Raw genomic sequence first — 25,476 nt, 5'->3', positions numbered from 1 at the left:
GGCATACAAGGAGTTCAAACTCTAAAAAACGTCTTAGAGGCTGGTTGGTTAATTGGACGCAAGAGGTGTGGTTATGGCGTTAAGACATAAGAGAAGGTGGTGATGAACGTGGACATGGTGCTGAGAGAGAGAGAGAGAGAGAGAGAGAGATAGATAGATAGATAGATAGATAGATAGATAGATAGATAGATAGATAGATAGATAGATAGATAGATAGATAGATAGATATCTGAACTCATAACAAAAAGGTACCCGGTGTATATGGGACATAATACAGGTTCCACCCAGTGATCTTAAGGGCCTGGGCCCTAGAACATCTAGAGAGACTGGCCCTATCATAATTATATTGTTGAGGAGCCCTCGTCGGGGACCGGGCCGCGAGGACGTTGAGCTCCGAAATCGTGGCAAGGTAAGGTCCTCATCACTTTAGGGGAGGCAGCATTCATTGGTTCACTTACAACCAAACAAAGGAATCTTTCCCCCCTTTTTTGAGATTGCAAACTGGCCTATTGGTCTGTTTATATGGTTGTGTTTGAAGGAAGGTCATACATAGGTAGTTTATACATTCATACATAGGCACAACCATTCACATTCTTATGCATGTATACAGACATGTATATACATGTTAATAAACATGTTGCCATTCCTACATACACATTTTTACGTGCATGTGCGCATATTTACCCGCACGTATATATACATATACACGTGTGTTTCTTAATGTATACATGTGTGTATATGTGTACACATATATATGTGTGTGTATGTTTGTGCAGTTTATATGTATACACGTGTGTGTATGGGTTTGTCCCTGGGGCTTCAGGAGGATGGAGGCGAAGGGGCAGGTATGATAATTGATAATGGCTGGCAATGGGTACAGACACCTGTGTACAGGTGTGTACAGGTGTGCCAGTCCCTACACGAGGGAAGGGAAGATGGTGAAAGAGAATGGATACTGTGAGGTGAAGGTTGTATATATATATCTCAGTAACATTACGAAGCCTTAAATACGAGTCTAAGAGTCTGTGGGCGGCCAGGGTTCCTTGAGCTGTATGGCATACGTGTGAGAAGCTGTAGCAGCCGTGGGCGGACGATTGGTAGTCACTGGTGGTTCCCGTGGGCGTCGTGAGACTGGCTACGCCCGTGGTGGTGGTTCTCCCCCCCTTCCCCTTTGGGCGGCATAGGTACTGTGGGCGGGGTGGGACTGGCTACGCCCGTGAAGAGCGTAGGCAGTGTGGGCGGGGCTGGCCTCGCTATGCCCGTACCCCTCCACCCTGTCCAGCGCGCATGGCTAATCACCTTCCCTCTAGCACCTCTTGCTGCAGAGGCGCCAGAGGCGGCACCAGTACCTGTAGCACCTGTGGAGGTAGAACAGTACCAGGAGGAGGACCTTGGAGGTACAGCAGCCCCAGGAGGAGGACCTTGGAGGTTGAGCAGCCCCAGGAGGAGGACCTTGGAGGTACAGCAGCCCCAGGAGGAGGACCTTGGAGGTTGAACAGCCCCAGGAGGAGGACCTTGGAGGTTGAGCAGCCCCAGGAGGAGGACCTTGGAGGTTGAGCAGCCCCAGGAGGAGGACCTTGGAGGTTGAGCAGCCCCAGGAGGAGGACCTTGGAGGTACAGCAGCCCCGGGAGGAGTACCCTTCAGGGAGGGTCCACCTCCTGGGAGCCCTCCTGGTGTGTGTGTGTTTACTTATCAAAGTTTCCAGAACAAAGCTCTTTCTCTCAGGACTGGCTTTTCTAATTGTCTGTCGTCTTAAGTCAGTGACCCTCGAAACCGTTTTCTTTCCTGTCTTGTCTGGCTTTAAAAACCATGGATGGAGGTCCATGCCCCTTCGTTCTAACTCATTCCAGTTTCTAACTGCCCTTTCTTGAGATTATCTTGAGATGATTTCGGGGCTTTAGTGTCCCCGCGGCCCGGTCCTCGACCAGGCCTCCACCCCCAGGAAGCAGCCCGTGACAGCTGTGTAACTCCCAGGTACCTATTTTACTGCTAGGTAACAGGGGCATAGGGTGAAAGAAACTCTGCCCATTGTTTCTCGCCGGCGCCCGGGATCGAACCCGGGACCACAGGATCACAATTCCAGCGTGCTGTCCGCTCGGCCGGCCGGCTCCCTTACATGGTGTTCCCTCACATGACTGCTCAACCTAAACATTTTGCATCTATTTTTATCAAACCCTACGAGTATTTGAGATGTCTGGACCATGTCCACTCTGTTTCTCATATCTTCAGGTGGCGTTAAATTTAGCTCCTTCAGTCTCTCCTGGTAGCTCAATCCCCTGAATTCTGGGACTAATCATGTAGCAAACGTCTGCAATTGATTACTTTTTATTCTGTGCTCTTTTGAGGTCGAGGCTCCATCCTGGTGCTGCATACTCTAGCACTGGTAGGACGTATGTTATATGTAGCGTTTGAAACACATCCTTGTGTAGGTTCCTAAGGCCTCCCATCTTCGGCAGCTTGACATATGCCGCTGATGTGATTCTGTTGATGTGTGCTTCAGGTGATAGATTTAGCGGTATGTCGACTTCAAGAACCGTTTATTCACTGACGCTTTGAAAGTAAAACATTGAAATAGACTTAATGTTGAATCTGTCGCCGTGTGTGGAAGGGAGGGGGGGGGGGAAGGGATTTATCAGGGAAAAGCGCCAAGCCAATACGACTATATAGCACTGGGAAGGGGTCAGGATAACGATTTGGGATGGGACGGGGTGAAGGAATGGTGTCCAAACACTTGGATGGTTGGGGATTGAACGCCGACCTGCATTAAGCGAGACCATCGCTCTACCGTCCAGCCCAAGTGGTTGGGTTAGGGGGGAGGGGGAGGAGATGATATTGCAGGGGAATGAGTCATATCGTGGGACGTAACACGCTGAGTCAACATGAGTTGAGTAGGCCCTCGGTTGCTGAGTCAGCGATGATTGACTCACCACCACCTTGGTTGGGAAGGTGGGTATGAAGGGTGGGGGGGGGGAATACCCCTTTGGTAGACCCATCACGTCATTGCCGTATTGATCTCCTGCTTGTACTCTGTGCCACTATCAGTGTTGCACAATCTATTTTCGTGTAATAATATGGAAATAGTATTTCCAATACTGTTCCTGAGTATTGGAAAACGTAGCCTGGAATCCCCTTACCCGGTACAAAACTGGAACTGTGCAACAGAAACATTTAGACACGTTCCCGCAAGAAGTGCCGGACCAACCAGGCTGTAGTTGATACGCGGGCCGCTTCAAGCAAACAGCCTGTCGGACCAAGTTATCACAAGTTAAAGCTGGCCCAAGGCCGGACTTGGAGAGTAGAAGAACTGCCAGAACCCCCATTCCAGGTATACCATTTTAGCCACCTTCTTTACTGAGCTTGATTCGATTTTTAATTGTTGCCGCCGAAGGCGGCTAGTTTATTGTGCACCCCATACTCATCCTGTGAGCGGTAGCGCAAAAGCATTACAGAAGGCACAAAAGGTCTTTATCAGACCTGATCTTAGATTATTACATAAACAATTTCATCTATCCTTCACACCTGAACTTTCGCCAGTTTTCCTGACTTTCATAAGTCATCATTGGGGCCTTCTACGTTTGGCTGGGTTTATATAATATATATGATTATTATACCACTGTCTCCCCCTCCCCCCCACGTACTGTTGCTGATGGTTGGCCTGAGAAGTGTGCATTGATTGATTGATGAAGATTAAGCCACCCAAAAGGTGACACGGGCATGAATAGCCCGTAAGTGGTGGCCCTTTTGAGCCATTACCAGTATCAATAGATGGAGATCTGTGGAGGTGCGACTGCACCCCGCGTGACGGGAGATGTCTTCCGTCTAAGTGTACATCTCCTGTTGTTCCTCAAAGCTCCCTCAGTGTAGCTGAAGAACTAGAGCCGTTTTCTATATCCCTCTGGGCAGTGAGGGCCCCCGAGTCCACACCAGGGGCCAGATTCACGAAAGCACTTACGCAAGTACTTACGAACCTGTACATGTTTTCTCAATCTTTGGCGGCTTTGTTTACAATTATTAAACAGTTAATGAGCTCCGAAGCACCAGGAGGCTGTTTATAACAATAACAACAGTTGATTGGGAAGTTTTCATGCTTGTAAACTGTTTAATAAATGTAACCAAAGCCGTCAAAGATTGAGAAAAGATGTACAGGTTCTTAAGTACTTGCGTAAGTGCTTTCGTGAATCTGGCCCCAGATGTGTCTCCTCTTGTCCGCCAGAATGAGGGCCACGACACGAATAGTAACAAGGGACCATATTCACGAAGCCTTTACGCAAGCACTTACGAGCCTGTATATCTTTTCTCAATCTTTGGCGGCTTTGTTTACAATTATTAAGCAGTTAACGAGCTCCGAAGCACCAGGAGGCTGTTTATAACAATAACAACAGTTGATTGGGAAGTTTTCATGCTTGTAAACTGTTTAATAAATGTAACCAAAGCCGTCAAAGATTAAGGAAAGATGTACACGTTCGTAAGTACTCGCGTAACTGCTTCGTGAATCTGACCCAAGAAACAGCAATGGCACAAACAACAAAGTTAACGACAAGAACAACAAAAAAGTTAACAACAACAACAAAGTTAACAACAACATTAATCTCTAAAACTGCAGTGTGGCTGTGCACAGAAACATTTATTTCTCGGTGATAAGATGGGCCGGAAGATTCCTCACGATGCGTGGAGTCAGCATCTCCTCGACCATCTCTGAGATTGGTCGTGATTGGCATTCGGAGGGACATCCTGGAGCCTGCGTGTAAGACTGATAATTATCGAGTTTTTAATGATATCTGATTTGGAGGGGGGGTTTGTGGAGATAGAAGGGGGGGGGTGAGGTAGACGCAGACAGACAAGCAAACAGATGGATAGACAGTGAAAGGGGGGGGGGCAGGTAGCGGGACTTGTATCCACCTTTAAGCACCCTTCAGCTGTCTTGAGACGTCCAGAGTCACACTCACATTCTTGGAGTCGACGTGAGGGATACCGAGACAGATCTGGCCAGGAGGGAGGGAGGCTGGTGAGGTCGGGACTGGTGCTTGGTGACGGCGGTTTGTCATAGTCCGGAGAGGGAGCCGGTCGGCCGAGCGGACAGCACACTGGGCTTGTGATCCTGTGGTCCTGGGTTCGATCCCAGGCGCCGGCGAGAAACAATGGGCAGAGTTTCTTTCACCCTATGCCCCTGTTACCTAGCAGTAAAATAGGTACCTGGGTGTTAGTCAGCTGTTACGGGCTGCTTCCTGGGGGTGGAGGCCTGGTCGAGGACCGGGCCGCGGGGACACTAAAAAGCCCCGAAATCATCTCAAGATAACCTCAAGATAGTCCAGATATGGTCCAAGATTCGCGGCGATGGTTCGGGATGACTGTCACAACATTATGGTTAGATGGGATAGTACTTGATAGTGGCTAGATGGAATAGTACTTGGATAGATGGGATAGTACTTGATAGTGGCTAGATGGAATAGTACTTGGATAGATGGGATAGTACTTGATAGTGGCTAGATGGAATAGTACTTGGATAGATGGGATAGTACTTGGATAGATGGGATAGTACTTGGTGGTGGAGCGATGCGTCGTTATGGCCCGTCCTGGACTGGTATTTATTTATTTATTAACTGTGTTTCAAATTGTTATTTTTCGAGTGCTTCACTTTATATGTTCACAGTGCGGGTCTTCAAAGGCTTCGCGCACATTATTTAAATACACATAATTTACAAATCCTCCTGACTTGGTCCAAGGAAGGGACTCTGGTTAAATGAGGTTCCAGCTACTGGACCCTGCCTCGTTCATTTTTTTCATATAACATCACCTATACGAAAAACTATAAACTCCATAAAGCTATATAAATGGTTATGTAACAATTTTGCATTACACAATCTCCATTTTTTGTTTTGTTTCCATGGCAGAAAACACGATTTCACGAAAGTCCACCGGTACCAGGGGAACCCATGGGGCCACAGGGCCCCCTATAATCGATTATAGTTCCCCCGAATTTCGGACTCCTGGTGAAGGGGGGGGGTTCCCCAGGAGCCCGAAATTCGGGGCGGGAGGAGGGAGGAAGCCTTTCCTAAGTCGGGGATGGGCGGGCACGACAATCATGATCCTACAGCGATGAAGATTGCCTATATTGAAGATGTTTACCTAAAGAAATCTTGTCTGTGGTGAAAATGTACATTTGACAGCCCCTTTTCCCCCCTACCACCCCTTCCTCCGTCCCTTCCACCCCTTCCTCCGTCCCTACCATGTCAGGGGTTTGTAAGATCGTAAAGTAAATATAAACGGATGTTACCGCGGCGCGAGAGACCCTTCAAACCGGCCGGACAGACCATTCTGTCAAGAGGTGGCGCCAAAAGGGGCACAATCTTGTCAAATGAATGTTTGCGTCAGTGCGCGCGGCGTGCGTATGAGTGCGCGTATCTGGTGATCAAAGGCCGGCAGATAGACGCTTGGTGGGTGTGGATGGTCGACGTGGGGAATAGTAACTAACCGGAGGAGGAGGCGGATAGCCGGTGCGGATAGCCGGAAGCGGATAGCCGGTGGAAAAGACACCGGACACCTGGAAGGGTAGATAGTGGAGAGTCGGAGAAGATATCAACTAGACGGAGGAGATAGCGGATAGCTAGAGATTGGGAATAGCTGGAGATAGCGGATTACTGAAGGAAGAAATAGCGGATAGCCAGAGAAGAAGATATCAGATAGCCGAAATAGAATTTATCAGATATACGGAGGAGATAGAAGGGATAGCCCGAGCAGGAGGCAGCGGACGGGAAGAGGGCGGTACTGAGGCCTGGAGAAGAACAGACACTTAAGAGATGATAGTGGGCGGGAAATGTCGTACATCACGCCGAAGTATCGTACATCACCCCGCTGCTCCATCTTCAGCGCCTCCGAGGATATACTCCCTTATTTATCACCATCTGATTTATATACCCTTACGTTAAATTATTCTACTTTACTCTTAAAGCCACGGAATATGAAAATATATATATATAAAATGTTTGAGGTGCCAAGTGACATTAGTTATTGATATAGGATTGTTGCCTTTGCAAGAGGTCTTAAACACTGCTCGCTACGACGGGATGGTGGTGAAAGGCGGGAAAACGATAGCAGTTGCCGCCGGGGTATGATAGCATGATCGACACGTCGACGCCTCGGAACAGCGGTACCATACTTGTCGATAGCACTTACTAGGACCAGGCAGCGAATGAGGAAGATGGGCAGGGTGGGGATGGGGGAAGGATGGGATTGGTGGGCAAGACAGTGCAAGAAAGTTGTTGTTGTTAGGTGTGTCTTGAGGACACGTCTCAGTTTTTATACTTGTAAAGCGCCGCCCTGTTCTACACCCGGGCCCTCCCTCACCGCCATGTTCTACACCCGGGCCCGCCCTCACCGCCCTGTTCTACACCCGGGGCCCGCCCTCACCGCCCTGTTCTACACCCGGGCCCCGCCCTCACCGCCCTGTTCTACACCCGGGCCCCACCCTCACCGCCCTGTTCTACACCCGGGGCCCTCCCTCACCGCCCTGTTCTACACCCGGGGCCCTCCCTCACCGCCCTGTTCTACACCCGGGGCCCGCCCTCACCGCCCTGTTCTACACCCGGGGCCCGCCCTCACCGCCCTGTTCTACACCCGGGGCCCGCCCTCACCGCCCTGTTCTACACCCGGGCCCCGCCCTCACCGCCCTGTTCTACACCCGGGCCCCACCCTCACCGCCCTGTTCTACACCCGGGGCCCTCCCTCACCGCCCTGTTCTACACCCGGGGCCCGCCCTCACCGCCCTGTTCTACACCCGGGGCCCACCCTCACCGCCCTGTTCTACACCCGGGCCCCACCCTCACCGCCCTGTTCTACACCCGGGCCCCGCCCTAACTCCATATACACACCACAACCATTCATTGCGAGCAGTTTAGAGAGGTACCACCAACAGCGTAACCCAAGTCTTCCTCACGAAGACCACCAACAGCGTAACCCAAGTCTTCCTCACGAAGACTACCAACAACCTGATTACTGTCGACAGAGGTAGTGACCATGATATGGGAACTCTTAATAGTAGTATATAGTATATCATTTATCTTCAAGCTCGAAAAGTTGGCAAGTCACAGGGAAAAATATTGTAAAGGATTCTGTTTCTTGAAATGGTTTACGCCTGCACTTCTCCAGGTGACGTGACGTTAGTGCGTCTGCTTAAGAAGGGAGTGGAGAAGACCCAGAGACGACGGTTCGATCCCATCGTAGGGCTTCCAAATTTGTTCATAGATATATCATGATTTCATAGTGTGTGGGCAGTTATATCTTTGTAGAACGCAGTTTCTGAACGTAGACCACTCGAACCAGTTGTTTTAATTGTTTGGTTATGATATTTGGGGTCTTCCGTCCAGGCGTCGACATCCACACTTTTTGTCCAGGCGTCGACACCCACACGTTTTGTCCAGGCGTCGACATCCACACGTTTTGTCCAGGCGTCGACACCCACACTTTTTGTCCAGGCGTCGACACCCACACTTTTTGTCCAGGCGTCGACACCCACACTTTTTGTCCAGGCGTCGACACCCACACTTTTTGTCCAGGCGTCGACACCCACACGTTTCGTCCAGGCGTTGTCTGGGGTCGTGGTCAAAATACCCGAGGGTGGACAGAGGGAGTGTTAATGATAACTCCTCAGGCTTCCTAATTAAGGGGACAGGTACACATCTATGCCCTCAGGTCATCAATAACGGCTGCTGACCCCTGGCAGCTGTAGGGGTCACGCAAGCACCTGTAGGGGGTCACGCAAGCACCTGTAGGGAGTCACGCGAACACCTGTAGGGAGTCATGCGAGCACCTGTAGGTGCTCATAAATATAGAAAACTCAGTAACATATTTTTCTTTGAGTTGTGGGTTAAACTCAGTAACATATTTCGGGACTCAGGAGCCCGCGTCTTTTGAAGGACAGTACAATTTCTTCCATAGTCTCTCTCTCTCTCTCCTGTGGGCTGTATTTTATGCATGTTTTATGCAAATGCGTCGTGATATTGAGTCAACACGCTAGTTTGTTGTGTTTATAATGTAGAGATAAGTTGGTGTGTTTGGTGGTGGGCGAGGCGGCTGTGTCATGCCATCTGGCGGCGCCGCGGTGCAGCTCCCCCTCTCCCCGCCATGTCTGGGGCGGGAGCGGGCAGACACAGCCAGTGTCGGTACCGCCCTTAACACGAGGCGGGAAGCAGAATGAATGAATGAAATTCATGCATTCATTCATTCATATAGAGTGGCTTGTACCTTCCTTAACAAGAGGCGGGAGAGAGAGTGAATGAATGAATGCATGAGAGAGTGGACTGGAGTGAACGATATGGAAGAAAATGCAGAATAGAACCAGTGAAGAGCAGGGGGTGCCATGTTGACTGCTGTCAGACACTAACGGTGATTGTTGACTGCTGTCAAGACACTAACGGTGATTGTTGACTGCTGTCAGACACTAATGGTGATTGTTGACGGCTGTCAGACACTAACGGTGACCGTTAGCTGCCGTCAGTAATCACCCGTCAGCGGCGATTAACGTGTTCATTAATCAGCAGCATTAATCGCCTATCTCGATGTTTATTATTCCCACCTGGCCAAGTGCAAACAATAATTTCCGATTACTGTTTGTTCTGGGGGGGGGGGGGAGTTGGACACTAATTAAGTAGGTTCGGGCCTGCGGGCCGCTCCAAGCAACAGCCTGGTGGACCAAACTCTCACAAGTCGAGCCTGGCCTCGGGCCGGGCTTGGGGAGTAGAAGAACTCCCAGAACTCCATCAACCAGGTATCAACCAGATTCGGCAGTATTGACGGGGAGGGGATTGAAAGGAATTAGGGGAGGGGGGGGGGACGGGCAGAACTTTGTCGTGAATTTCGTGAAGGACTAAAGATATCAATTAGGTTACAGGACGGGTATATTATTGAGTAGGCCTGGGTGACGGGTGTAAGCCTGGGTGACGGGTTTAGGCCTGGGTGACGGGGTGTAAGCCTGGGTGACGGGGTGTAGGCCTGGGTGACGGGGTGTAGGCCTGGGTGACGGGTGTAGGCCTGGGTGACGGGTGTAGGCCTGGGTGACGGGGTGTAGGCCTGGGTGACGGGGTGTAGGCCTGGGTGACGGGTGTAGGCCTGGGTGCAGTGTGAACAGGCCTATAGGCTCTTTTTTTTCTATTTATTACCTTAAGAGGACTACTAAACCTTTTCGTGACGCAGAATTTTAATAATTGGTATTATTATTATTTCAATTTTTTACTAATAAAGCAATAGGTTGATTGATCATGGGTGTCGTTGATGACGGGTTTACCTCTCAACTCTGGCCTGGAGTCCCTCTGGGTACGGATAGATCAATAGTCGAATAGAAAGGACAACTGAGATTCGTCAAATATATATATATATATATATATATATATATATATATATATATATATATATATATATATATATATATATATATATATTTTTTTTTTTTTTTTTTTTTTTTTTTTTTTTTTTTTTGAGATATATACAAGAGTTGTTACATTCTTGTACAGCCACTAGTACGCGTAGCGTTTCGGGCAAGTCCTTAATCCTACGGTCCCTGGAATACGATCCCCTGCCGCGAAGAATCGTTTTTTCATCCAAGTACACATTTTACTGTTGCGTTAAACAGAGGCTACAGTTAAGGAATTGCGCCCAGTAAATCCTCCCCGGCCAGGATACGAACCCATGACATAGCGCTCGCGAAACGCCAGGCGAGTGTCTTACCACTACACCACGGAGACTGCTAAATATGTTAAGTATTCACTGGGAGAGTTGTTAGACACATGTAATGGTGTACTGGCAAGTTATCTGTTATCATGTTTAAGCGGAGCAGTACTGTGTGTCCTGTATAAGTGGAGCAGTACTGTGTGTTCTGTATAAGTGGATTAGTACTGTGTGTCCTATATAAGCGGAGAAGTACTGTGTGTGTCCTGTATATGCAGAGCAGTACTGTGTGTCCTGTATAAGCGGAGAAGTACTGTGTGTCCCGTATAAGCGGAGAAGTACTGTGTGTCCCGTATAAGCGGAGAAGTACTGTGTGTCCTGTATAAGCGGAGAAGTACTGTGTGTCCCGTATAAGCGGAGAAGTACTGTGTGTCCTGTATAAGCGAAGTACTGTGTGTCCCGTACAAGCGGAGAAGTACTGTGTGTCCTGTATAAGCGGAGAAGTACTGTGTGTCCCGTATAAGCGGAGAAGTACTGTGTGTCCTGTATAAGCGGAGAAGTACTGTGCAATTTTGAAAGCGTCAGTGAAATTTTGCCGTTGTCCCATGTAAGCGAATACGATTTAATTAAGGCGCCATATAAGCGGACAGGTATGGATAAGGCTCTTTGTTTATCCGGGTTATTTAGCGTCCTCTTAAACGAATAAGGGCCGAGTGGTTCGCCTTTGGGAGACAAAGAATATCTTAAGGTCCATATTAGCGGAATGCTGCGTATTATGGCGGTGATGTAGAGTCTATAGAAGGAGGGTGTAATGGTCTTGACGTACAAGATCCGCTGGTTGTCAGGGTCTACACAGCTGTTCTGTGTACGTACTGTACGTAAGTGTAGACGAATGCCGAAGTGGCACTCGTGTCAGAAGATACGCGTGTTGGGGCATGATGTGTTGTGCAACCCGTTCTCGCACTTGCTTAACCTATCAACGGTATAGGTTAAGTAATAATTGTAATTAAGAATCAATAAGATGCTTATCTTAACATACTAAGAAGGTTAGGTGAGGTCGGTGTTTTCTATGAAGCTTTTCAAGGTAAACTAAGATATTCACAATCAATTAGTATGTCACATATGCACTTATTAAATAAGCCAATATTGACTAAAAGCAAGTGCGAGAACGGGTTGGGCTATTGGTCCATGGCGTCACCCTTGCTAGTATTGAACCCCCTCCCTTCGTTCTCCTGATTGATCAAGATTAAGCCACCCAAAGAGGTGGCACGGACATGAATAGCCCGTAACTTCGTCCCCCCCCCCCACCCGTGTTGGGGGCATCATGTGTGGCTATTGGACAATGTCTACTATGACGTCACTGTTCTCCTCCATCACCTGAGACAATAAACTCAGGATTCACCAGACGAAGATTTAATATTGTAGTTGGCAGCTCAGACGAGCAACAGCAAACAGTAGATATTATTTGTGGGTTTACTGTGAGTTATCTGGGACTTCGGCGGGCTACGCTACTTGCCTCATACTCGGCCGGGACTCGCTACTTGCTTCATACTCGGCCGGGACTCGCTACTTGCCTCATACTCGGCCGGGACTCGCTACTTGCCCCATACTCGGCCGGGACTCGCTACTTGCCCCATACTCGGCCGGGACTCGCTACTTGCCTCATACTCGGCCGGGACTCGCTACTTGCCTCATACTCGGCCGGGACTCACTACTTGCCTCATACTCGGCCGGGACTCACTACTTACCTCATACTCGGCCGGGACTCACTACTTCCCTCATACTCAGCCAGGATTCATCACAGCATTTCTGCACATCACTTGTAAACCTATACATCTTTCTTCAACAAAAGTTCATGAGCTACGAAGCGTTACAAGATTGCTTATAGCAATAACAATCTTGGATTGTGAAGTTTCAAGTTAATAAATTGTTTAATAAATGTAAACAGAGCTGACATGACTGCTGAAAGATGTACAGGTTTCGTAACTGGTTGCGTAAATAGTTCTCCGATTCACGAAACATAATATTGTGCCCAGGTCCTCACATCTGTCCTCGGGGGCCGAGGTGTGAGAGTTGAGCCAAGGTTGAAGTTCACTTAGAGATTTGTATTGTATGAACAGGTCAAAATAAACTTGAGGCGAGTGGTGAAGGCCCGTTGTAAAACCTCGGTAATCGAGGTCTGAGGTCGAAGCAAGAGTCAGATAAACAAATCCACAAGGGCCGTGACGAGGATTCGAACCTACGTCCGAGAGCATCCCAGACGCTGCCTTAATCGACTGAGCTACGACATGGTATAAGAATTCCAACCAGAAATTCAACTGAATTTACTTGGATCCTGCCGCCTCTCCGAGACACAAACCAGGATTTTACACAATTCCCCTCATGCACTCGAGCTATGTCAATAGGTTGTTTCAATAGCAAGAGTTTCAATAGCAAGAGTCTCAATAGTAAGAGTCAGATACACCACCATCCAGTTGATGACAAAAGCACACATGCCAGATTACGTTAATGGTCCTCTGCTTCCGCCATTATTCGTGACGTTGACACTTCTAATGGCACGAAAACTCATCGTTCTGTTGCTTATTAAATGGATTCATTAATTGCGTATGATAAACATTGTGCGCGTACGCGCGGGCGTGCCGCGCATGCGTGCGAGCGTGACCGGTAACAAACGGTAAATCAGTCAAGCGAGCGCTGATAATTTGAAGGGAAAGTAAAAATGGCGTCGCGCGCCGCCCAGGACCACGCGAATGTTCATTAGGAAAATGAAGATAAAAGTATTTTCTACTATTTTTGTCCGTTTAACAACTATGTGATTTAGATATATTATTATTATTATGGTTTAGTTCAGTTAAACCAGGTTTTAATTCTGGATAATAAAAACTTTGTCTTCCTGAACAAATCCACAAGGGACGTGACGAGGATTCGAACCTGCGTTCGAGAGCATCCCAGACGCTGTGTGTGTGTGTCTTTGTCTTCCTGTTTTTATTTGGGATTTGCAAAGTGATTATTTGTCTTCAATTTTTGCAGGATGTTTGGTTAATATGAAGATAGGGGGAGTATGTAGAGTGCTTGGGGGGAACTGGGAGGGTAGACAGGGTAGGAATGGAAGATCAGACCAGTACATACGACAAACAGACTCTACATCATTTGTAAACACATGGCGACCCCCACAACGTCAGTAAGCTATCCTCCCCCCCTCCCTTCCTCTGTCTGCTGGGTCGTCCCCACGACCGCCTGTAGCGACGCCAGTACCCGGCCAAGCTGCTGGGTCAGCAGTACGTCGTCCCCACGACCACCTGTAGCGACGCCAGTACCCCGCCAAGCTGCTGGGTCAGCAGTACGTCGTCCCCACGACCACCTGTAGCGACGCCAGTACCCGGCCAAGCTGCTGGGTCAGCAGTACGTCGTCCCCACGACCACCTGTAGCGACGCCAGTACCCCGCCAGGCTGCTGGGTCAGCAGTATGTCGTCCCCGACGCCAGTACCCCACCAAGCTGCTGGGTCAGCAGTACGTCGTCCCCATGACCACCTGTAGCGACGCCAGTACCCCACCAAGCTGCTGGGTCAGCAGTACGTCGTCCCCACGACCACCTGTAGCGACGCCAGTACCCCGCCAAGCTGCTGGGTCAGCAATACGCCAAAACTTTCTACATTCCCAAACACCAGCCAAGCGTCACATGCAGTTTATTTCCTCGGCGGGGGGAGGTGGGGAGGCGGGGGGGTTGGAAGAGAGTTAAGGTACAATGGGTGTCGTGCAGGGAAGAGGTTATAATAATTAAGTGTATTGAGGTTGTGGAAGCGAAGGAGAATGTAATTCCATGTGTGTCATTTGGGGAATGTGGAAGGGGGCGAGTACAGGCGTGAAGGAACCTTGCTTTATGTAAGGGCTTGAGGAACTAAAGAACTCCCAGAACCCCATCTAGGTACAATCCAGGTATGTAGATGGCTGGGGGTTGGGAATATAATCTTAAAGCCTTAAGGCCTAGAATGTAACACGATTTGGAGCCTGTTTATGGGATTTACATTTATAAATTATGCTGTATTCTCGAATCTACATTACTTAGGCAGTTTACGATATCCTAATGCATTTCCAGTCCTAGTTATCTTAGAGATAATCTTAAGATAATTTTCTGGAGATTAAATCTATCAATGATTGTAATGAAAAATATATATTCTACTTTGCACATGTTTAAAAATTTCAATATATCCCAATCCAAAGCCTCTCTAAGTTGTAAAGCCTAGTTTCTAGGAAATATATAGCTAAGATCCTAGACAATATTGTATGTTTTGCGTAATATTGCATGACCTAGGTCCTAGGCAACTTTGAATGGTCTACGTCCTAGACCATACTGTAGGACCTAGGTCTTAGGTAACATATTGTATGATCTAGGTCCTTGGTAAAATATGATTGACGTTGTCTACAAGTTATCCTTCCCAGAAATGGCTTACTGGCAAGAAATTATTAACATTTGTTTATGTCATAAAAAATTCTTCGAGGAAAACCCATTCAGCTCATGTAGTTGCATTTGGGATTTCAGTCCCTGAGGCCATCGTGTTTCCCTGTAACCTTTTCCATAATAAACGAAATAAAAATCCAAAATCTTCGAGGAGAAGCATTTTGTTTACAGATGGTCGAGTAAAGGAAGTTGCAATAATTACACCGTGTTGATCTAGGTTTACCAGGTGGCCTACGTGATTGTGAAGAGCGCCGTGTCCCCACGCCCTGGCAACTGGATTCTGGAACGCTCGCTGGACGGGAGGTTGTTCTACCCCTGGCAGTACTACGGGCTCAGCGACCAAGAATGCCTCGCGGCGTACAACTACCCACCTACCCGCGGCCGACCCTCCTACGACTACGACACACATGTTATATGTACCTCCTACTTCTCCAAGCTGGATCCCCTGGAGGGCGGCGAGGTAAGTCCACTGTCTGCAACGCTTGAGCTGTCAATCTTGCTACGTGTCTTAAATGTGTCTGTTCAGATGTACGATCCTTCCTTATATTTGTCTGTGCATGTCTCCCTTTGAGCTTAACAGGGGGAGGTATGATACCTGTATCAAACAAGAATATTAATTAATGTCATTCACTGCCTTATCACCCAGTCCGTGATAAGGTAGATTGGTCATATTTTGCTGGGGGATTTAGGCAAAATATAACTGATCGCCGTTTTCACTAATTTGCATATTTTCGGTATAGAAAGTCTTAATTTAAAACTCCAAATATGTGCAATCACCCTGAATTCAGCTATAAAAAAACCGCTATGGAGTTATATTTCCGATAGGCATCGTGTTTTGAAAACTGAAGGGGGATTTGTTAGTTCCAGTACTTATTTTGCCGTATATAACTTAACGGCTGGGTGACTTTGATAGCTTTTTTATAACTTGGCACAGGGCCAAGATTGGACAATTACTGGGCAAATAAAACGCCCAATTAATTTCACCCGCTCAATATAAACATGTTTAGTGTTATCATGAAAGTTTTGGGAAGTGTTTTAAACCAAGCAATGCATCACCATATGTTGATATAAAAGATTATTGATATGTATTTTGTACATGTATGTATATATATGGCATTAATGAAATAACATCTAAGATATATAAGAGTGCTGCCCCTACTCTTGCACTACCCATAACTCTGCTATTCAATAAATCTCTAGTGTCAGACTTTTCCTGATATCCTTAAAAAAGCAAGAATGATTCCAGTTCATAAAGGAGGCGAGACAGCCGACGTAAACAATTACAGACCAATATCAAATCTACCTATACTTTCAAAAATATTTGAAAATATTATTTACAAACGGCTCTCTTTCAACTTTGTAAAACTCAACATACTAAGTCCCTGCCAGTTTGACTTCTGTTCCCAAAAGAATACCAATGATGCCATTATTAGTCTGCTTCTTATAATCTGTCCCGGTTTGGTGCCTTCTTTTGATAATTACTTACTTCTTATCTACATTGCCCTTGACAATAATGAGTTCCCAAGTGGCCTCTTCATTGACCTGAGACAGGCCTTTGATACTGTAAACCATAACTACCTCTTACTTAAACTTCACCACTATGATATCCGAGGCCTTGCTCTGGACTATATTCGTTCCTATCTCAGTGACAGACACCGATATGTAGCCATCAATAGCATAACCTTCCCTATTGACAGTAGGGGTGCCACAGGACAGCATCTTGGGACCTCTTTTATTTCTTATATGCATCAATGATTTGCCAAATGTTTCTAAAATTCTTAAACCTATACTACCTATATTAAAGACGATACTACCTTTGTCTATTCTGACCCCAACTCCCACACACTAAATAATAATGTCAACAGTGAATTAAAAAAAGTCCACTCGTGAATGTCAACTAACAAACTTACACTAATCATAGGAAAACCTTCTACATTTTATTTGGAAATAAATCATCAAATCATCAGATTCAACTTCAGATAGACAATGTTAACATTACCAATAAAAATGTGTTAAAAGTTCCTAGGTCTATACGTTGACAAGGGACTGAATTTCAGCACCCACATACAACACATAACCAAAAAAGTCTCGAAAACGGTCAGTATACTTTCTAAAATCAGATATTATATTCCCCACTCTGCTCTCCTTTCATTATACTACGCACAAATCTATTTCTATCTTACATACGGTAACTCTGCATGGGGTTCAACCACTGCAAATTACCTCAAGCATATATCACTCAGCAAAAATCTGCTATCAGAACTATAACAAACTCGTCTTCAAACTACACGCAGCCTTTCTATTTAAGTCCCTTAACATGCTAAACATATACTCACTCCACACATTCTCATGTGCTATCTACATGTTAAAAAACCTTGCGTAAGATTTATGAAGCAGTTACGCAAACACTTTCGAACCTGTACATCTTTTCTCAATCTTTGGCGGCTTTGTTTACAATTATTAAACAGTTAATGAGCTCCGAAGCACCAGGAGGCTGTTTATAACAATAACAACAACAGTTGATTGGGAAGTTTTCATGCTTGTAAGCTGTTTAATAAATGTAACCAAAGCCGTCAGAGATTGAGGAAAGATGTACACGTTCATAAGCACTTGCATAACTGCCTCGTGAATCTGGCCCTTTGTTCCTAAATGCTAATCTTTATCTGAAACTTTTCCTTGATAGATGTAATAGAACCCCCTGCGCACCTCGCCAGAAATAAATATATCTTGGATATTCCCAGAGTCAGACTAAATCTGTGCCAACATTCCATGCCAATAAAAGGGCCCAGTCTTTGAAACTCACTCATTGATGAATTAAAAAAATTGTCCAACCCATATCCTGTTCAAAAGTAAAACCAAAAAGTACTGTACCTAATTTCATCCTCATAGTTTCCTACTTTTTGCTTCAAACTCACACTGTATCTTGTACTACCTTCCACCTTCCCCAATATTAGTACTTAAGACACATATCCTGTGGGAATTGGGAGCCGGTCGGCCGAGCGGACAGCACACTGGACTTGTGATCCTGTGGTCCTGGGTTCGATCCCAGGCGCCGGCGAGAAACAATGGACAGAGTTTCTTTCACCCTATACCCCTGTTACCTAGCAGTAAAATAGGTACCTGGGTGTTAGTCAGCTGTCACGGGCTGCTTCCTGGGGGTGGAGGCCTGGTCGAAGACCGGGCCGCGGGGACATTAAATAGCCCCGAAATCATCTCAAGATAACCTCAAGATAAGATCCTTACCAGGGTAATCACCTCTGTCAATTTATGTTGTAGTTATTTGTTGATATAAAAACCTTGCGCTACAAGGTTAAAAACCTATGTGCTCCTTTCATCTTACCTGATATGTTAGATTAAGGACCTGCCTGAAACCCTATGCGTGTTAGTGGCTTTGCATGAATGTAAAAATACCAATCTTATGTAATTTCACTAACCCATTGTACCCTCTTGCAAATAAATTATTATTATTATTATTATTTATTATTATTATTATGTACATGTGTATGTATTATTAACACTTGTGTAACTAGCCTCACAAGATTGTCACTTGCTTTGCTAAATGAACTGTGAGGTTTAGTTCCTGAACCCATCAAGTGCCTCTGTAACCCTTTCCAACTCCGCCCACGGGATGGGTATGGGGTGCATAATAAATAAAGGAGTCCGAAATCTGCCCGCTCTGGCATAACCTCACAGTTAAAGCCACACAAAATCATATTTATATAACGCCGCAGTTAAATCTTTCTCGTGCTTTATTTACTTTGCATGGGTAAACACTCGAATTGTGCGTCGTATTTTGACGTATAAATCCGAAATGGTCAAAATAAGATGTACTGTATATCATAGCGGCTCGAAAAAATGATATGCTGTCCAGTTTTCTATTCGTGGGTCCTCGGTTAGGTTAGGTTCGGGCAATTTAGTACATCATTTTTGTGACGTCGTGACAACTCAAGAGAACGTATTATGCGACTAACATATCCCCACCACCCGCAAGATAAGTATGGGATCTATAATAAACTAAACTAAATTAACATTTTTTTTTTTTGGTAGATACACACCTCACTAGTGAACGGACGTCCGGGATCCGCAGGACCCTCTGAGGCCCTTCGGAAGTTCACAGAGGCACGCTTCGTCCGTCTGCGCCTTCAGCGGATCCGGACCCTTCACGGCGAGCTGCAGGGGAGGTCCTCGCAGTCTGATGCCTCCGTCACCAAGTGAGTCTTGCTCATGGTTACCAGTACAGGTCGTATCATTGTGCTCTCTCATTCTATTGGTGTGTATTTTTTTTACTTAACCTACTGCTACATGAAATGGTTGTTTACTATAATATTTGCTTCGACGAATTCATGACTAGATTGCATATAGCATTATTGCGTTGACAAAGTTAATTAAACATTTACCATCAAATTAAGTAGCTTACTTGTATAACTTATCTGAAAATTGAGTACAAAGCAATGATCATTACTGGAGAAGTTATTTAAGTTAACCCTCATTTAATGGTTCATTTCAGGCGTTACTTTTATTCTATAAAAGACATCAGTATTGGGGGTCGGTGTGTGTGTAATGGCCACGCCATGAACTGCGACACTGATGATCAGGTAGGGAGCCCGGAAAGATGGGAATGGGGTGCATAATAAATGAACTAAACTAACTAGCCCAGAAATCCTTCACCTTCCTCCCTGTTTCTTCTCAGTCCTCTCATGTGGATGTATATATTAGATTTTAAGGCCACGTGTACTTTTTTTTCTTAGATTCACTTTGCATTCTTAAGAAGCCAAGATAAGGAACACAAGTACAAACCTGGTGGTTTAATCTAATAACACAAGTGGTTTGATTCTATAGTGTAAGTGATTAGCTCTCATAGGATAAGTTATTTAGATCTCTTAGCATAAACGGTTTAATCAACAGCATTAGAGATTCGATCCCATAGGCTTCAGTAATTTTATCCATAGCATAAGAAATTCGAGGCCATAGCATGAATAACTTGACCTCGTACCATAACGTATAGCACAAGTTAAAATAAAAATTTAAAATAAGTTAAAAGTTAAGCATAAGTTAAAATTTGTTCTTTACATGTTGAGTGAAATGTATACATTTCACTCAACATGTGAAATGTATACATTTCACTCAATATATGAAGAACATTACTGTGAAAAGAAGGATTCTATTAATGGATTTATTTTGGTGCAGCAGGCAAGGTGTTCATGCGTTCACAACACATGTGGCAACAACTGCAACATGTGTTGTCCACTGTACAACCAGAAGCCATGGCGAGCTGGCAACTTTAGTGATGGGGGAGTGTGCGAGAAATGCCAGTGTTATGGCCATGCAGACTCTTGCAAGTATGATGAAGAAGTTGCCAGGAAGCATCTTTCTCTTAATACAAGGCAAGGTTTGCTCTCTTTGCTCTTTATATAAGCCAAGCTTTTCTATATTAACTGTTAATGTAAGACAAAATTTACTATATAAACTTGGCTAATGATGAATTATTTGTATATACAGTATATATATATACAGTAGGTTGACCAGACCACACACTAGAAGGTGAAGGGACGACGACGCTTCGTTGACTTGAGAATGGTCCAGGACGGACCGAAACGTCGTCGTCCCTTCACCTTCTAATGTGTGTTCTGGTCAACTTACTTTAGCAACGTTATTGTGTCTCATCGCCTGCATATATATACAGTATATTTGTTTTTACCAGAGGTACACCTCAGCAAAAAATAAAAATTACTATTGCTATCATTTTTGAGTTAGAATAGTGTTGAAATTGAAATTGAAATAAGTTTATTGAGGTAAAATACACACAAAGGGATGAGGTAGCTCAAGCTATTCTCACCCCATTCAGTACATCGTGTTAATACATACATAGACACACATCACAAACAATAAACATATTACCAAACATTCTGAGAGGTAAACATATACATTTCCTCCTTCACAAGTAGTATGGTATCAGACGTACACACAAATACTTTTATGACCTAGGTTAGAATAGTGTTGATACTTCAGGGATGAATACGAGGGAGGCGGCGTGTGCCAAGAGTGTAGGAATCATACTGACGGTGTCAACTGCGAACGCTGCCAACCAGGATTCTATAGACCGCAGGTGAGATTAATTGGCTCCTTGGTTGTTCTTTTGTCATTTTAATAATCACTCGTGCTACTTAGCCTTCCCGGTTTGGTGCCTTCTATTGATAATTACTTACTTAATAATCCGTCGGAGATACTGACGTCAAAGTACGATGTGGTGAGGGGAAGAGGGTCAGCTAGTCTTTTAGAGGTGCAACAACGTTACAAAAACATGTACTCAGTTGTCCGAACCCAACCTAAACGACGACCTACGCATAGAAAACGTGAACTTTTGTAAGCCGCTATGATTTACATCATATTTTATTCGATGTATTATGCGAAAGAACAGGTTGCAGCATTGCTAACGCAAGGTTCAATATTCAACCTGTCCTCTCGAACAATACGTCGGACAAAATGTGAGGTCAATCATAGCCTATTCACGTTTTCTATGCGTTAGGTTAGGTTAGGTTAGGTTCAGGCACTTGAGTACATCCTTTCATGACATTGCAGCTCGATTAGGGTGGCTGTGACCTTCCCCCCCCCCAACTCACCACATTTCTCCAGTTAGATTCATTTCCATTTAGGACGACATATTTTGTTGGCTTTGTTTTAACAACTGTTATATATACACAGAAATCACAGTAGCGTGATATATCAAATGAACAAATCCACAAGGGCAATGATGAGGGTTCGAACCTATGCAGGGGATGTTCCCAGATGCGCCTCGTGCGTAGATTCGAACCCTCATCATTGCCCTTGTCGATTTGTTCAACTGTTATATACTTTGCATGTACTTTGCTTATTTGTGCTCCGAAGATAACGATTCCTGTTTAACCCATGAAGACATTTGCCCTGTAGGGTGTGGCTCCGGACGCTCCCACACCATGCTTGCCCTGTGAGTGTTCCGGACCTGGAGCCACGGGCCACTGTGTCCAAGATGACTCCCAGTTTAACCTTGGCTTCTTCCCTGGAGCGTGTATCTGCAAAGAAGGATTCCACGTAAGTGGTTTATTATGTCACTGTATCTTGAGGCATTAATTTTTAGATGTATTTCATAGAGATATTAACATAACTGCCTGAAACGCTGCGCGTACTAGTGGCTTTACAAGAATGTAATTACTATGCTATGTATCCTCACAATCCCAATGTACCTTCTTGTATATAAATAACTAAATAAATAAGTAAACATAATTCTTATTTGTTTTAGGGATTGGGTGGGGTTTGGTGTAGGGTTTAGGGAATATCAACTGCTGGAGGGTTACTAAGGCCACCACAACAGATTACTGACCAATTAGTAAGTATATTTTAGTGCTGGACAATGTTCAGGACTAAAGTCAATTGTAAGTGTATATACACCGAGGTTCGGGGTACACCTCTCAGTGGTACCATCTCTGGTGCAAGTGTAGGGACCCATAGCCTCGGAGAAGAAAATAAAAAGTACTCAGAAAAGACCTTGTGGATCCTCACTGAACACTTTGATATTTTCTTCTCCTACCACCTCTATTCTTTTGGTATGTTTGTGTATACTATACACCTCTCAGTATATATATATATATAATATATATATATATATATATATATATATATATATATATATATATATATATATATATATATATATATATATATATATATATATATGTCGTACCTAGTAGCCAGAACTCACTTCTCAGCCTACTATTCAAGGCCCGATTTGCCTAATAAGCCAAGTTTTCCTGAATTAATTTATTTACTATAATTTTTTTCTTATGACATGATAAAGCAACCCTTTTCTCTATGTATGAGGTCAATTTTTTTTATTGGAGTTAAAAGTAACGTAGATATATGACCGAACCTAACCAACCCTACCTAACCTAACCTAACCTAACCTAACCTATATTTATAGGTAAGGTTAAGTTAGGTAGCCAAAAAAAGCTAGGTTAGGTTAGGTTAGGTTGGTTAGGTAGACGAAAAAACATTAATTCATGAAAACTTGGCTTATTAGGCAAATCGGGCCTTGAATAGTAGGCTGAGAAGTGCGTTCTGGCTATTAGGTACGACATATATATATATATTATATATATATATATATATATATAATAATATATATATAATATATATATATATAATATATATATATATATATATATATATATATATATATATATATTATATATATATATATATATATATATATATAATATATATATATATATATATATATATATATAATATATATATATATATATATATATATATATATATATATATATATATATATATATATATATATATATATATATATATATATATATATATATATATATATAACACTCCTGTGTTTTCACTGGAGTTGTATATACATAGAGTTGATTTTTGTTGTAGAATCACTTAGATGTTATGATAATTTAATAATATATATAGTAATAATTTATAATAATTCATTGTGTCGGGGGACAGGAAGCCAGAGTGTATTCATACACGTTAGAATTTTGTTCCAGACACTTAATCTAAGTGTTTTTTCCCCCACCTCACCCTGCCCGAAACGCTATGCGTACTAGTGGCTTTAGGTATTGTATGTACTACGTCTATCTTTAAATCTAACAGAATGTTTGTACTGTAACTCTGCAACTATGTATGTACTGTTCCTAAATAAATTATTATTATTATTATTATTATTATTATTATTATTAACTATGTATGTACTTTCCTGAATAAAATTTACTTTACTACTTGTTCGAGGTCCCCCCCCCCCTTCCCTCATCCCCTCTCGTTACATCTTACATTCTTTTTTTTTCAAGATTCTAAATGTAATTACTATTATGCAATGCTCGTTTATAGAATTGAATTAATGAATTATAAATAAATATAATTGAAAATCAAATAGGTATTCAATTCAGAGATACTATAGTCATCCCTCAAGCAGAAGAAATTTTCTGTAAACTAGTTACACCTTCATTTTCTTTGTTGATAATACGATTCCAATGGGATACTTATGTAGAGGTGTAGGGCAAAAAAAATGACAAGCACACAAGTTGGTGGCTTGTAAAGGGTCCTTATATAATAAACCATTTTGGAAATGGGAGAAATTTAAGTTTATACTGAATATATGTGTGATTAACTAAGTTTGATTTTTGTGTGGTAAAACTATTATCATAGATATGTAATAGACCGGCTGCAGAGATTTTTCTACACTAAAAAGGATTATTAGATCGAAATAATAAATTGAAATCCATTGCAGAAAAATGAGGATGTTGATAATGAATTAATAATAACAATTATTATTTATATTGTTCATACTGTATTATTACAATAATTATTACATATTAGAACATAAAATACATCTACTCTAACTCTAACTCTTCTCTACCTCATCTACTCTAGCCCCAACCCACATACACTAAATAATGTTGTTAATAATGAACTAAAACAAGTCCACTTATGAATGTCAACCAACAAACTAACACTTAACATAGAAAAGACCTACAGTACTACATTTTATTTGGAAGCAAATCAACAAATACAATTCAGCTTCAGATAGACAATGTTAACATTAGTAATAAAAAAAAAATGATGGAAAGTTTCTTGGCCTATTCCTCGACAAGAGACTCAACTTCAACACCCACATACAACACATAATTAAGAAAGTCTCTAAAACAGTTGGGATACTCTCCAAAATCAGATATTATGTACCTAACTCTGCTCTCATCTCACTATATTATGCCCTAATCTATCCCTATCTTAATTATGGTATCTGTGCATGGGGTTCAACCACTGCAAACCACCTCAAGTCCATCATCACCCAGCAAAAATCTGCTATCAGAATAATAACAAATTCTGCTTTCAGACAACACTCAGCCCCCCCTTGTTTAACTCCCTAAACATGCTAAACATAATCTCACTCCACACATTTTCTTGTGTCAACTACATTTACAAAAACCTGTTCTTAAATGCAAATCCTGCTCTGAAACTCTCCCTGGACAGATGTAATAGGATCCATTATCACCACACCAGAAATAAATATCTCTGATATCCTGAGAGTCAAACTTAATCTGTGTAAACACTCTATGCAAATAAAGGGACCTAGTCTATAGAACTCACTCCCTAATGAATTGAAAAGCTGTCCAACTTTTGCATCATTCAAAAACAAAACTAAAAAGTACCTAATTTCATCTTTATAGTTTTCTACCTTGTTGCTTTAAAATTGCACTGTGTCTAGTGCTACCCAATCTCCCAATCTTTATGTACCCAATCTAAACAACTTTACCATTGTGATCATTGCTGTCTTCTTATATGTTCTATCAATTT

General features: G+C 43.7%; 1 protein-coding gene across 4 annotated transcripts in view; it reads left to right on the top strand.

Moving 5' to 3' along the window:
- wb (wing blister) overlaps positions 1–25,476 on the top strand; it is a 273,174-nt gene that overhangs the window by 78,409 nt on the left and 169,289 nt on the right. For all 4 annotated transcript variants that reach the window (XM_045766624.2, XM_045766623.2, XM_045766621.2 and 1 more), the window contains exons 4-9: positions 15,338–15,580; positions 19,168–19,331; positions 19,628–19,715; positions 20,308–20,504; positions 21,130–21,226; positions 22,048–22,188. In XM_045766624.2, the coding sequence (XP_045622580.2) occupies positions 15,338–15,580; positions 19,168–19,331; positions 19,628–19,715; positions 20,308–20,504; positions 21,130–21,226; positions 22,048–22,188 (930 nt within the window). The remainder of the gene's footprint in view (positions 1–15,337; positions 15,581–19,167; positions 19,332–19,627; positions 19,716–20,307; positions 20,505–21,129; positions 21,227–22,047; positions 22,189–25,476) is intronic.

This window comes from Procambarus clarkii, chromosome 81, assembly GCF_040958095.1.
Source record: "Procambarus clarkii isolate CNS0578487 chromosome 81, FALCON_Pclarkii_2.0, whole genome shotgun sequence".
In the NCBI taxonomy this organism is placed as follows: Eukaryota; Metazoa; Arthropoda; class Malacostraca; order Decapoda; family Cambaridae; genus Procambarus; species Procambarus clarkii.
This window is presented reverse-complemented; position numbering and strand designations above follow the sequence as displayed.